Raw genomic sequence first — 13,967 nt, 5'->3', positions numbered from 1 at the left:
TCTAATTCCCTCAGCTTAGATCTAACAAAGCGGAGACCCAGGACTGACCACCAAAACTAATTAAATCCTTGTATTTATCTCTGCTTCCTTGAAAATTAAACTAGGACCTAAAACCAGAAAGCTGTCCAGGGCCAGGGGTTCAGGCACCCTCAGAGGTGGGAGTGGCAGGGGCAGCAAGCAGCAGGGCTGCACAACCTCCCTCTGAGCCCCTCTGTGGGCCCAGGCCTGCCGAGCCCCCCCCCCATTTCTTTCCCATCTCCCTTTCAGCCAACTTTCTTCCATGCTGTTCTGATGATATTAAATCAGAGAGGTTCTATATTCAGAGACATTAGGAACAAGGTACTATAGCAGAAATACTAAAATTAATTTATTCTGAATAACATATATTCTCCTACCCCACCAACAGCCCCTTTCCAGAATGTAGATATCCAAACAGAAGTCCCAGAAAATCCTCTTGGGGGAACTGACCAGTTAAAGAGAAAAAACTCAAGATATGGAACTGCTGGCTCCTTTTCAATGATCCTATCAGGAGAGCCCTGGATCAATATGCCTGAACCAAAGCCTGATTCACTGCCTTGCTACAAGCATGAATAGACAGCCAAGACCACTGGTCAGGAAATGAAAGGCAAAAACCAAACAAGAGAAAGAAAAGAGCTTGGAGAATCAGATACAATACAGAGTGCAGAAGAAACCTTCAATAAAACCATGATTAACACCTCAGAGAGAAGGACAAATATGAAGCAATAACACAGTGCAATTAAAATCAAACAACCAGGGAACAAGGAGCTCTTAAAAATATAATCACAGCAACTAAATAACCAACAAAAGATTTGAAACATAAAGTTGAATCTATGTCCCCCAAAGTAAAAACTAAATGTAAAAGCATGGGTAACAGAAAAAAAGACAAGAAAATTAAACAACCTAATATGTTCACTGTTCAAGAAGACACAGAGATCCTCAAAGGGAGAGAACCATAAAAGAAAACATCTCTATAGACTGAAGAATACTACTTACCAGATTGTAAAGGGCACCCTAAATGTCCAGGACTAACATGGACGAAAGACGACATCATGACACATCATAGAATTTCAGAACACAGAGAACAGAAGAAAACCCCAGAGCGTGCAAAGTCGTAAAGACCTAAGCTCCCACCACTGGACATGCAGACAGAGAGTAAGTGTGCCAAAGATACATCTGCACTTTAATGCATTTCCAGCACTGCTCACCACGGCCAAGCTATGAAGTCCTTCTAGTTTCCATCAACTGGTGGGTGCATAAAGAGAATATTCACAATGGAATACTTGTCAGCTATAAAGGGGTGACATCCTGTCACCTGTGGCCATAAGAGTGAACCCAGAAGACATAATGTTACTTGAAATAAGCCAGACTCAGAAAAACAACTACTGCATAACGCAGTAGAGTAGAATAGTGATGACCAGGGGCATGGCTAGGTTGGACAGCAAGGAGATGTTGGTCAAAGGATACATAATTATAGTTAGGTGGAAAGAATTTACATTTTGAGTATTCAGAATAGGGAAATATATAGAGACAGGCAGTAGATAAGCAAGTTGGGGTAGGAAGAGATATACAAGGATAAATATTCTAGATTTCTATGCATAAAAACTTAAGTATTAAAATAAAACTTTCTTTACAGACATTTTAAATCATTTTGCCTACTGAATCATTTCTGTTGGTCTACTGCAGCTCTGTTATCTTCTCAGGGTAACATCATGATGCAGGTCCTTGGTCATGTCTAAAGGAGAAGTACCCACTGGTGACTAAAGTAGGTAAGTCCTGCAGTCTGAAACTCACCAATAAGATGCCTGAACCACTGTTAACTTTTTTTTTCTTACAGAAAATGTGCATGTTGGTGATTTGCATCTGGATTCTACTGCTGTTTCTATTTGTACTACTGACTCTGATCCTACATGTGATGTGGACTACATGAACAAAGATACAAAATATTCCTCAAGTAAGACAACTTCCTGGTTGCTATCTCATCTTATTTTTCTAGTCCACAATACATGAATGAACCATGTCCTGTCCAACAGAGCGAGGTCCCTGGACATTTCGATCTGTTCACAGTGACCAGGGCTTTCGCTATCTTGCCATCCCATGTGTTCTCCTAAGGTCCTGATGAATACACGTCACAGAGTGCAGTGCATCCTTTGAAGGATACCCTCTGTCAAGATGCTCCAAATATCACACACACCTATGCAAAGGTTCGAGTCAAGACAGAGAAATGTGGCATTTGGTGCCCAGGAGCACACCTTGTGAAGAGATGAAGAAATTCTAAAGAGGATGGACAATGGGACTCTTGAGATGACAGGTAAGATCTGGAGGCAAGTGAATCTGGGTGTTCACCTAAGGAGGAAAACACTGAGAGGTACAACCATGAGGTGGGTCATATGAAGTGTGCGGGTCTCTGAAAGTTCAGAAAGAATCAGTTTCTAAAATATGTAGGGGGCTGGGAAGATAGCTCAGCAATCTAAACAACTGCCTGGCAAGTGCAAGGACCTGAGTTTGATCCCTGGTACTGCATGCTGTGCCAGCCCTGGAATCCTGGGCATGCTATGCTGGCCACCCAAACCAGGCATGGTGGCGCACGCCCATAATCCCAGCACTGGGGAGGCTGAGACAAGAGGATCACTACAAGTCTGAACTGCGTAGCAAGACCCTGAATCAAATTAATTAATTAATTAAAATATGTAGGAAACTAAGTTTAAAAAGGGCAATTTTTCTCTTCAGGAAACAAGGTAGGAAGAAAGGAACCAGCATCCCACTTGGCTCTTCTGAGTTATATTTAAAATCATAAGGTAAACACTTATGGTTTGAACAGGACAGGGGAAGGTACAGTGGGTAAGAGTACACGGAGAAGGCTGCAAGGACCCGTGCCCCCGTCTTCTGTACTACTACAGGAGCTTGAGCACCGGGAAATTGTGGGAGGGCACAGTTCAGGCTTTGCAGCCTGTGCTCTTGTGACAGCCCTCACTCTTCTCAGCCTCTTGCTATTCCTGGGCTGGTCTTGAATCCATGACCTGCTTATCTGGGACCCTGCACCTCCAGAAAACAACACTAACACCACATCTCTACTTCCCAGACTGCCTGGATTTGTGCCCTGAAGACGCACAACTCCTGGCACCAGTCAACGGTCATGCTTTTCAGTGTCTTGCTTGATTGGATTTCTGCATTTGGTCATGCTTGTCTGTCTGAGTCTTCTGTGGCCTCAGGCTTGTTGAATCTTTATTATCCCTCCCCTGTACCAACTCTGAGCTCTGCTGTTTTGGCTTGATCAAGTTATAAACATAGTTCAAATCTTATTCTGAACCACAAGTGAGAACCTGAATGCAAGAAGCAGCAGGATATCGGGCAGGATAAAGTTCAAGGTGCTGAGGTACAAGCTCCAAATTTGAGCCAAATTTGGTGATCATGGAATTCGGGGTTGGAGCCCCATCTTTCTGTGGATGAGCTGTGGTGATATGGCTCTCTGACTTAAACCTACTGCTCTTCACAACTATCATTAAGACCAGTATCTGGGAAATTCATTAAGATGATAGTTTTTGGTACAATACATGAATGAACCATGTCCTGTTCAACAGAGTTTGTTTTTATAAGATACTGAAATTTTCAAGAGATGCTTATGGGGGCCCAGCCCTAGCTCAGTTCTTTAAGTGGCTGCTTCCACAATGCTGGCAGCCTCAGTTTGCTGCGGTTCCATCCCCCAGCACCACATGCCAGCCAGCCCCGCCCCCTGGTGGGCTGAGCTGGCCACACACACACACACACACACACATACTAAAAATAAAAAAAAGAGAGATGCTTATGTCATAATGAAGCACCAGTGAGTAACTTCCCATATAGTTCTATTATATTCTACTAAAGATTATTTATTCAAATGGTTAATTTCTACTTCCTGCACTAAGAAGTTAAACATTTCCAAGTTATGAATTTAACTGAAAGGACAATGACATGGAGATATTTATTATTCTGATTTATCAAAAGAAATTCATATCAGAATTCCCAATGCCAGGATTTCTACTCTAAGGCACCCCTAGGTCCTACTGACATTTTTGCTTCAATGCTGTCGGGACAATGAAATTAATCAAGTAGGTGGAGGAAGTGATGTGAACTCACTGTGTCACACAGTGACCTACACAGTCCCTGGAAACTCTAAAGTGTGAAGCAGATAGTAGTTTTCCTCGCTGTCCTTTTCAGAGGCAAGGTGAGCCTGCAGTCACCACCTGAGGACTCCAAAGGCCCCTCTGCCTAAGAGCACAGATTCTGGTGTCAGATCGCTGCGATGTGATGCCTTGCAGAGGAGCACTGATCCATCCTGTGCCTCAGTCTCTTCCGTGAAATGCTACCAATAATGTCACTTGTCTCACAGAGTTAGTGTAATGAAGTATCCAGAACACAGTGAGCTCTACACAAGTTCCTACTACTATTATGCTACAGATTTCATGAGCTTCAGTCAGATATTCAACAACAAACACTAAAGTCTTAAAATGATGGCTCATGATGCACAATATTTACAGCATGAAATCTCAGTGTTCTCCTTGAAAGAATAAATACAATGTAAAAGGTACAATAGATACTGTGAAAGGGAAAGAAAGGGAAGGAACAACTGGGATGAGGGAAAAAAGGAAGGGAGGGAGGGAGGAAAGGAGGAAAAGAAAGAAGGAAGGAAGGAAGGAAGGAAGGAAGGAAGGAAGGAAGGAAGGAAGCAGAGAGAGAGAAGAAATATGTATGTATATGCACAGGATAGCTTGGATAACTGTTCTGCTGATTTCTGGTGGTCTACTGAAAGGAGCAATTAAGGTTTAATTTTTTTTCTCTTTTTTTAAAGTTTTTAATATTTTTTTTTCTCTTAATGTATTTGGTTGTGACAGGGTCTCACTATGCAGTTCGGACCCATAGTGATCCTCCTGTTTTCAGCCTCCCAGAGCTGGGATTACAGGCATATGCCACTAAACCTGGGGGCAGGGCTGGCACGGCATGTGGTGCTGAGAATCGAACTTTGGTCCCTGACTTTCCTAGGCTTGCCTAAGTGGTGCTTTAGTCCACTGAGCAAGCCTGCTGGGCCCCTATAATTTTTTAAACCAATTTTGCATTCTTATATCTGGTATTCTAAACAGCTAATCTGAAGACAATAATATGCAATATAACAACCATTTTGTTTAGTGAAAGTGTGAATCATTTTCATGCTTTTCTCACTATTTTATTCTCAATTTTTTAAAAGAAAGTATGTAAAAATTTTTCACTATTCTTTTCAAAAAAAAGGTACAATTGGGGGTCTGAGATGATTTGGTTCATGTAAGCCACTATTTCTCAATTTTTTGCCTAAGTAAAGACAGCAACTGTGTCTTTAGTCATGACTAAAATATATACACTTGCTATTAAAACTGAAAAGAAAAAGAAAAAGAAAAAGAAAAAGAAAAAGAAATGCATCCAAACTAAGAAATGGGAGAACTGGGTGTTCTACTTATTTTTTTCTGTCTTGAGAAAATTATTGTGCTTAAAACAGAATTTGTTAGTTGGACCTTCGTTTCTAATGTCTAATGTCTATCTGTTTGTGAACCCTTGTTGATTGTAGGATAGGATTGTTTATGGGCAAAACCTTGTTATTCTAACTATGCCACATATGTTTTTGCTTCTTACATATTAGTTTGTTGTTGCTTTAAAGCCAGTATTTGGACATCCAGGGTCATCCAGTCCCAATTTCCCTTCCAACACAGGGATATGATGTTTCCATGACCTTGTAAAATTAAACTTTGAGTTTTATTCCTTATTTTTCAAACCTAGTTGCTTAGATAAGCATTATGCTTTATGTTTCCAAGTAATGATATAAGATGAATATCAACCTACCTAGGAAATTTTGCTTTTAGCAATATATACCATGAGACAAAAAAGGTTTAGAAGGTCTTTCTACCTACTATACAGGAAGCATTGTAATATTTTCCCTTGTGTTTTATTTCATTTTACAAATGCTACTCATGATCTACTCCACTGATTCCCAGACTTATTAATATTCATAGAACCACAATTTGAAAACTACTGCAGTAAACTCCCCTAAACGGTACCATTGAGTCATCATTTTAAAATGTACATGTAACGCCCAGCAAGGATGTGACCTGGGAAGAGGGAGAAAGAAAGTGCACGTGGTCTTCCAGAGTTTCCACACTTACAAGCTCAGCTAACAGAAGATTCAAGGTATTGGGGGAAAAATGTGTCTGTACCTGTGCTGAGTACGTACAACCTTTTCCTATAAACAATACAGCCTAACAAACACTCACAGCGTTCATAGTGTCTTGGGTGCTATAAGTGATCTCGAGGTGATTTAAAGCATATGGGAGGACATGCGCAGGTTATATGCAAACATAATGCCATTGTATAAGAGACTTCAGCATGCATGGATTTTAGTAGCTTTGGGGAGTCCTGGAACCAATCCCCAGAAGATACTAGGGGATGAATATATTTTAAAAGGGACGAAATAGTTTTAAGTATATCTAAAAGTCTATCTGTGCTAGAGTTTCTCCTTTTTTCTGAGTAGAGAGAGATATATAATTGGCCAACAGTTAGTAGCAGGTTTCCAGCCTAAGGAAGCAGGATGAAGGGCCCCATGTGGGAAGCGATGGCAGAAAACAAAGAGAGGCAGACCCAGTAGGTTTCATGATTTGACAGGGGTCATGTGAGTCAAGGAGGTGCAGAAGCTACCAGAGGCACAGCTAGAGGGGACAACATTCAAGGGCTGGGAAGGGCCAGAGAGGGCCTGCGCAGAAGACAGAAAAGCAAATAAAAATGCTGAGTAGGGAAGAACTATATGGCCAATATGTTATGGAACAAAAAAAGAAAAGCCTGAGGCTCTTCTTAGAGAAAGCAGCAATCAAAGGAATTCTGCAGTGGAAGCTTCCTCTGCAAAAGGCTATATTGACCAACTGTTCCATTTTTAAAAGCCTGACCCATTTTTCAACACTCTCCTCGAATGTGAATCACTGTGCAATCTCCAGGAGTTCAGAGATGGATGCCCACTCCTGTCCAAGTTATAAAGGCCTGTTAAACTTTCTACCTGGGGAAAGTTTAGCTCAGTCATTATTTGACATACCATGGGCTCTGTTTCCTCTGGAGGTCGGTCCAGGGGCGGGATATACCACTGGAAACAAAGTTCTTTGTCTAAAGCTTGCGAAGCCATTTCTGTCGACATCCTTTCCACATAAGATGGGTTGGCAAAGGTCCTCAAAGATAAAACAGACTGTAGAGAACTGCCACGATTTAACTAAGGAATAATAACAAGAAGAAAACCTTTATGTCAGTTAAATAATTGATAATGAACTCACGCATTCAATATTTCAAACAATTTAATGAGCTACACTGGAAATTTCTTAGAATTGTCTCAGATCATGTCATATGAAGGCAGATCTTAAAATTGCCCCCAGATTATACTAGATTCTCCTAAATATGCTTTTAGAACCTCGTGAGCTCAACAAACACCTTCTACTTCAGCGAGTCTTCCGGAGTGAACATCTGCAGGGGGAAAATGCCCACAATCTTTCAGCCTCAATGTCACCACTTTTTCCAAGAAATACCTTCTTTGTTATTCCTGGTTTACTCATTGGCGAATACACAGAGCATCTGGCTATAGATTCTATACTGTTTTCCAATAGCAGTGCTGTATGCAAAATAAACACGGTTTTTGTTCTAGTTAAAAGATTAAAATCCTTTCCTCTCATTCTTTTTGAAATGAATGTGGTGGGCTAGGAAGTTTGAGACTTTGATGAACTTTTATGGAACTTTATCACTGAACAAGTAGTCTTTGGGAAACATAAATGTATGGAACAAATTGACACTTTATAAGTTGCTTAATTTATTATATAAGGCAGCTAAGAAAGCAAAGTATAGTTGGTACTCATCAACAAAATAATAGGCTAGCTGGAGAGATGGCAGCAATGACAATACCTCAAGTCTAAATGGAGTGCAAGCTCTTCTAGAAATCAACTTCTTGTTATGCTCCAAACCACAGCGTCCTGGCTGGGAAACAGTACCAGGGGCCCTCTTTTTGACATCTACAGTATCCCAAGGCTTGGTAACCAAGGGGAACATGTCAACACCAGAGAGAAATGTTTGGCGTTTTATAAGCCTTTGTCCCTTTCAATATTTCTGAGTCTGGTCAAGACTGTGAATGCAAGTCCTCAAAATAAAAAGGGAAAGGCACTGACCTTCAAGTTGTCTACTGATAAAAGAAAAAAAAAAAAAAGATGTTCTGACTGATGGTAACATTAGACACGAAAAATTTTTTACAACTGCCTAGAGGCCATCATAAAAGCATAGAAGCCAAAATCCTCATGTATAAGCAAAAGTTTTTATGGTTAAGTAGACATTTAAGAATGCTTAATGAAGACATAATAAGGATGTCCACAAAAAAATAATCAGGTAAATAATTGATTGAAAAAATAATTTCTCACTTTTTCCTAGCCAGGTAATTTTCAAACAGTCTAAAAACTTTTAGCAAAGAATTCATATTTATTACTAGCTAAGTGTAGGAAAATAAAAAGCAAGTAGCTTTTATCTCAACAAATGTGGTATCCAATAACAGGAAGCTCTGACAATGGATTACTATAACAAAAGTCAATACAAAAATAATCATTTAATTGTCTATCATCGTTAAAATGGGATAATAACCAGTTGCTGAAGGGACTGGTTACCTACACTACTCTGTCACTTACACACTGAGTATTTTTACATGTTGTCTTTATACTTTGAAAAAAAATAAAAACAACAGCCCTGCTTCACCAACCTTAGCTTGTCACAGTTCCACAAGCTACGAGCTACTCTGTGCTACTCAAATATTTAACTTTACACAGACGCTCACAGGCCGCCACACAGTCTGGAAGCGTTGCGTTCAATTTTAATCACCTTCCTTTTTGAGAATTTCTCATGTAATTTGTTTGGCACCTTTGTTTTCCCACCACAAAGCTCCAATACTCTTGATGATTCCAGACTCACACTGATGAGCACAACACAGCAATGATCGTTCCAGAAAAACATCTACCTCTTTCTGGGGGAAAAGCAGGCTAGAGTAGAGAATTACGGAAAGAGTTTGATTGAAATAGCCTCCTGAGTGATTAAAGGCTCAAAAATGTTATTATAAAAATCAGCCAACCTTGGCGTTTATAAAAAAAAAAATCCAAAAGGCTTTCTGCTCATTAGCTGTCTACCTCAGTGAAACAAACACATGATTAGGTAGCTTGCACCTGTCAGGAAAGCGACAGTGATCTCCAGAGCTGATTATCCTGGGAGAGTGTTACACTAATTATATCAAAAAAGAGCAAACAGGGTGAGACAACTCTTTGATAACCCTGCTGCCACTGGAAATGTCACTTGTATTTACAACGTATTCAAAGCTGCACCTCTGGATCATCATCCTTAGGAACTGGGTAATGGCAGGCTGCCCTTAATACAAAATACTCCAGCCGAGCACCTTTCACAAGTGTAGTTAAGAAGTCACATGTCAGTTTCCAATATGTGCAAGAATGCATCCAGCGGAACTACTCTTCTCAGCCTTGCCCTCCCCTGCCTACTGCTTCACAACCTACCTGGGGTCTGGCACAGTGTCTTAGTTACCTTTTGCTCATTGCTGAGACAAAATACCCAATGCCCAAAATTAAGGAAGAAAAGGTTTACTTTGGCCACAGCTTGTGGGGTTCCAGTCTGTCATCAGCTGGCTCCAAGGCAGAGTGGTATGGCTCCGGTGGCTGAAGACAGCGAAAGCAGCAAGAGCAAAAGGGACTGAGCAAGCCTCTCTTCCTCCCTATACTGCAAGCAGGCTGCCCACCCAGGGCAGGGCAGGCAGGAGGAGCATTTACACTACCTCCCTGCCCTCCTCCTACAGCAGGCGAAGGGTGTTTACAAAGTGAGGCGCCTGACCCCTGCTGAATCACTTAAACTTCTAACCTTCTGAGGTTAACACGATGGATCAACCATTAGAGAATCATCCTCACAGGCAGTCTCTATTCCCAGGAAGAGGGTGCCTCAGAATCTGGAGTTGTTGGGAATAGCTGCACCCCAAATCTGCTCTTTCATGCCATACATTCCCAGACACCCCATCTTCCTGGACATCCTGTCTCCTTATGCCCCTCCTTGCAGAAGTTACTTGGTTGGTGAACTTGACCTAAGTGAACTTGAGCAGAGTGAACATTCACTGCTTCCACATACAACAGATGTTTAAGGAGCTTGGCCCGCCTGAGGAGGCTGTCATGACCCAATAGGACGTAGCTGGAGGAATACATCTGTCTACTTAGGTATTCATACAACTGTAACTGTGCACATAATGGGTGGCTTTTATAACAAAGGTATACAAACTAAGGAAAACTTCAGTAATTCTGAGAATTATTTTACTGTAGGGTGGTGATATTGAATTTGTATAATTTCTTGGCAAAACAGCTGCCTGAAAGATGCTGCTTTATATGGGAATCTAGAAAATCCTGAAAAATTCTGAAGCAAGAAAGAACACTTAAAATGTAAACTGTCCTGAAAACCTAGCTATCCTGATCAGGCTATCTACATGGTAAGAGAGAAATGAGCTTTCTTACAAACTCAGAGAGTTGAAGCTTCTTTTGGAAACATATGAATGAATGTAGCAAGATTTAAACAGACATATAATGTTTCAAAACCTTACCTTGGCTGATGATTCATTTAAGACTTTTTCTGAATCAGCCAGATTTTCCAGTCCTTGAAGAAGTTCTTTTGGAAAGTCATCGATACAAGAAGAGGAATACAAATGTAAGAATTTTTTAAGAAAAACATGCATTTCTTTTTGGCGTAAAATCAGGTCAGTGTTGTACAGCGATGTGAGAAGCGTATCATCTGGCAAAGAGATCCCGGATCCTGGGGTTGCAGATGCTTAGGGAAGAGAAACACTTTTTGAGGCTCATATTAGGAGAAGAATGACCTCCCTGTTGGTGGTATTCGCCCACTAAGCACCATCCTGCACTCCCACATGGCGCAGAGGCTGCCGATCACTTTCTATTTCTATCGGTACACATCCCACACTAACGGACTCGCTTCTTGCCTCAGGAAGGAAAGAACATTTCTGAGACCCCTGTAGATACTACTTTCACTTTCAAGAATTAACAGTGGTGCCATGTATCCTGTATATCTGTCTCTTTGGAAGTCTCCCCAAAACAGATCCTTACGGGTACAGGTAATTTATCTAAAAAGTGATCTCAAGGATTACAAGTGAAGGGAGGGGGAAAGCACAACAGGGGAAACAAAAAAGAAACTTGAAGGATGAGCAAATGGACGAGTGGGCTGCAGCCATGGAGGAGGGCTCAGCCCTCTGGGGTCCTTCTGCAGGAGCAGGGGGAACAGTCCCAGTGAGACAGAGAAGCTGGAATGTCATCCACCACTGACCTGGAATGCTGCCCACCTCACTAGTTAGAGGTTAGTCTTGAGTATGTAGAATTCCTGATAGCTCCAGCCGTCCCAGAGCTTCCAAGAAAGTTGGTTTAGAAAGTTTTCTTCTTTTTCACATACCTGATCCTGCAAAACCTGCAAGCCGTGGGTGCTTGCTGTGCGGGCAGTGGGGAGGTGAACTCAGAGGCGAGCTGAATCGCTATGGGGCCATGCATTTTCGGGGTGGTCCACCCTGGTGAGTGCCTATGTCCTTCACTGTTGCACTTCCCTTTTTCTCTCTCCCCATCATGAGAAAACTTCAGCCCTGACATCTTTCGCCTTTCCAAGTGCCTGCCTGTGCCATTTGAGGACCATGCTCAGCTGGGACTCAGCCCCTTTGCGCTGCTGTCTTCCCCATCCCTGGGTCCTGGCCTGGGTCAGACTGTCTTTTCTAACTGCACTGATCACCAACTTCAGGGGCAGAGAAAAAATACAGTATGTGTTGGCAAAAAGTGACAGGCAGGTCTGATATGAAGCAGATTTTATTAGCTTTTCTAAATGTTCTTTAGTCCCTAAAAACATCAACAACCAAACAAAAAGTCCACAGAATGAAATGTCCCATCCTAACTCAGACATTTCCTCTTTTTCACATCCCTCGTCCTGCAAAAACCCCTACAGCCAAAACTGCATCCCAGCTACACGGAACCACTTGTGTATCTTGAGGAGCCTCCAAATGCCCCATATCATGAAGTTTTCAAATATATGTAATCAATATAAGAAAATCAATTACAGTGAAGGAGTAGTCTATCCAAACATTTGTGTAACCCAAGTGACAAACTTTGGAATTTTCACCTCTTGACAGTTTACTCAGAACAATGTCATTTTAATGCGGAACCAGGGATTGAACTCAGGCCCCTGCGCTTGCCAGGCAAGCGCTTATTCTACTGAGCTATCTCCCCGGCCCCTCAAGTCACATTTTAACAATGTCATTCTAAATGTGATTTTAAATTAAAAGAACATGACCTAAACAAGAATCAGAAAGGAATATGGTCTTCCCTTAACACATGGAAACTTACCCAGCAGCTTGCTCATGTTATTAATTCTCTGCAGGTGTATAAAGTAGCGCAGGAGGAGAACCCACGTAATATCCACTTTAGTCTGAGTGTTTTGGGTAGCATCTGCACTATCACATTTGTCATCATTTTGGTACATAAATGTGTAGCAAGTCTGGAAGCTAACTTGGTAGTCATCTGAAAGTTTTAAAAAAATACCACAAAGTGACATTATGCTTTCGTTGAAAACCAATCATATACAGAAAAAAAAGTACAGCTCATGAAGACTGACACAAGCATATGTTCAATGAAATATATTTCTTCCACAAAGATTCTAAACACAGTGTTCAGAAATAAACAGTATGCTGTGAAAGGACATTTGAAACACTTATGAATTATTTTACTCTAATATATCTGAATAATCTTGCACTAATCAATAAAATTTCAAGCAGCCTAATTTCAATAGGCAAAGAACTTGACAGGCAATTCATGAAACTAAATGACAGAGTGAAATCAAATGACGAAAAATGTTAGGCACACTAAAAATCAGGGAAATTCAAATTAAGATGAAACACCATTTCACAGTCCTCAGGAACTGGCAGGCTAAAACCTAGAAAAGAACAAATATTAGTAACAATCTGAAGAAGCTGAAATATTCATATGCTACTTGTAAGAACAACTCTTGGAAAAGCACTTTGGTAGCTTTTAATACAACAAAAAATGCATATCCTGTTATGTGTGTGGAGAGGCTTGCTCAAAGGTGGTCATGACAGTTTTGTCAGAGAATGAAGGAGACTTTGAAAAATAAACGGAAGACAGTTCACATGATGTCATTTACAAGGAATCTCTAACAAAGAATAGGGTCATCTCAGTTTCACTCTCGGCAGAACTGGTCACTAACGTGTGTAAATGTGCATCTCCTGGTGCCTCACTCCTTTCTCAACTGTTGATTTTCTGAGTCATTTCTTCTTCTTTAAAATGAGTGTGACAGTCCTAGCCCAGGTCCCGTGAGTGTGTGGAGAGCTTCCTACTAACCTGCAACAGTGGGACCAGTCCCAGCCCAGGCGCAGCATGGGCCGGACCCTCTCCCACCCCCTCGGGCCGCCCTCCAACACTCCGCAGTACCTCCCCCCATCTGCCCGCCGAGTAGGAATCTCTGCCCACTTCCGGGAACCCCCAGACCCAGTCCTAGCCCAGGTCCGGTGAGTGTGTGGAGAGCTTCCTGCTATCCTGCGCTGGCGGGACCAGTCCCAGCCCAGGCGCAGCGTGGGCCCAACCCTCTCCCACCCCCTCGGGCCGCCCCCACCACTCCGCCATACCTCCCTGACCCCTCCCGCCGAGTAGGAAATTCTGCCCAGTTCCAGGAATCCCCAGACCCAGTCTAGCCCAGGTCCACAGCGGGAAGAAGCTGAGAACAGCAGCCAGACCTAAGCCAGACGCAGCTGGATAACTCCAAAATCTGTAGAGCTCCACCTGAACTTCAGTACTTGTGAAGGTTATAACTACAGCAAAGATCTACAACAAAGG

General features: G+C 41.9%; 1 protein-coding gene across 1 annotated transcript in view; it reads right to left on the bottom strand.

The window, feature by feature from the left end:
• Positions 1 to 13,967, bottom strand: part of Cfap54 (cilia and flagella associated protein 54) — a 353,322-nt gene that overhangs the window by 59,464 nt on the left and 279,891 nt on the right. Inside the window, exons 62-64 of the mRNA XM_023716586.1 lie at positions 12,465 to 12,638; positions 10,673 to 10,896; positions 7,103 to 7,273 (exon numbers count right to left, since the gene is read on the bottom strand). Coding sequence (XP_023572354.1) covers positions 7,103 to 7,273; positions 10,673 to 10,896; positions 12,465 to 12,638 — 569 coding nt within the window. The remainder of the gene's footprint in view (positions 1 to 7,102; positions 7,274 to 10,672; positions 10,897 to 12,464; positions 12,639 to 13,967) is intronic.

Source organism: Octodon degus, unplaced genomic scaffold (genome assembly GCF_000260255.1).
Source record: "Octodon degus isolate 3935 unplaced genomic scaffold, OctDeg1.0 scaffold00004, whole genome shotgun sequence".
Classification (NCBI taxonomy): Eukaryota; Metazoa; Chordata; class Mammalia; order Rodentia; family Octodontidae; genus Octodon; species Octodon degus.
Note: the sequence above shows the minus strand (reverse complement) of the source record. Positions and strands in the feature narration are given on the sequence as shown.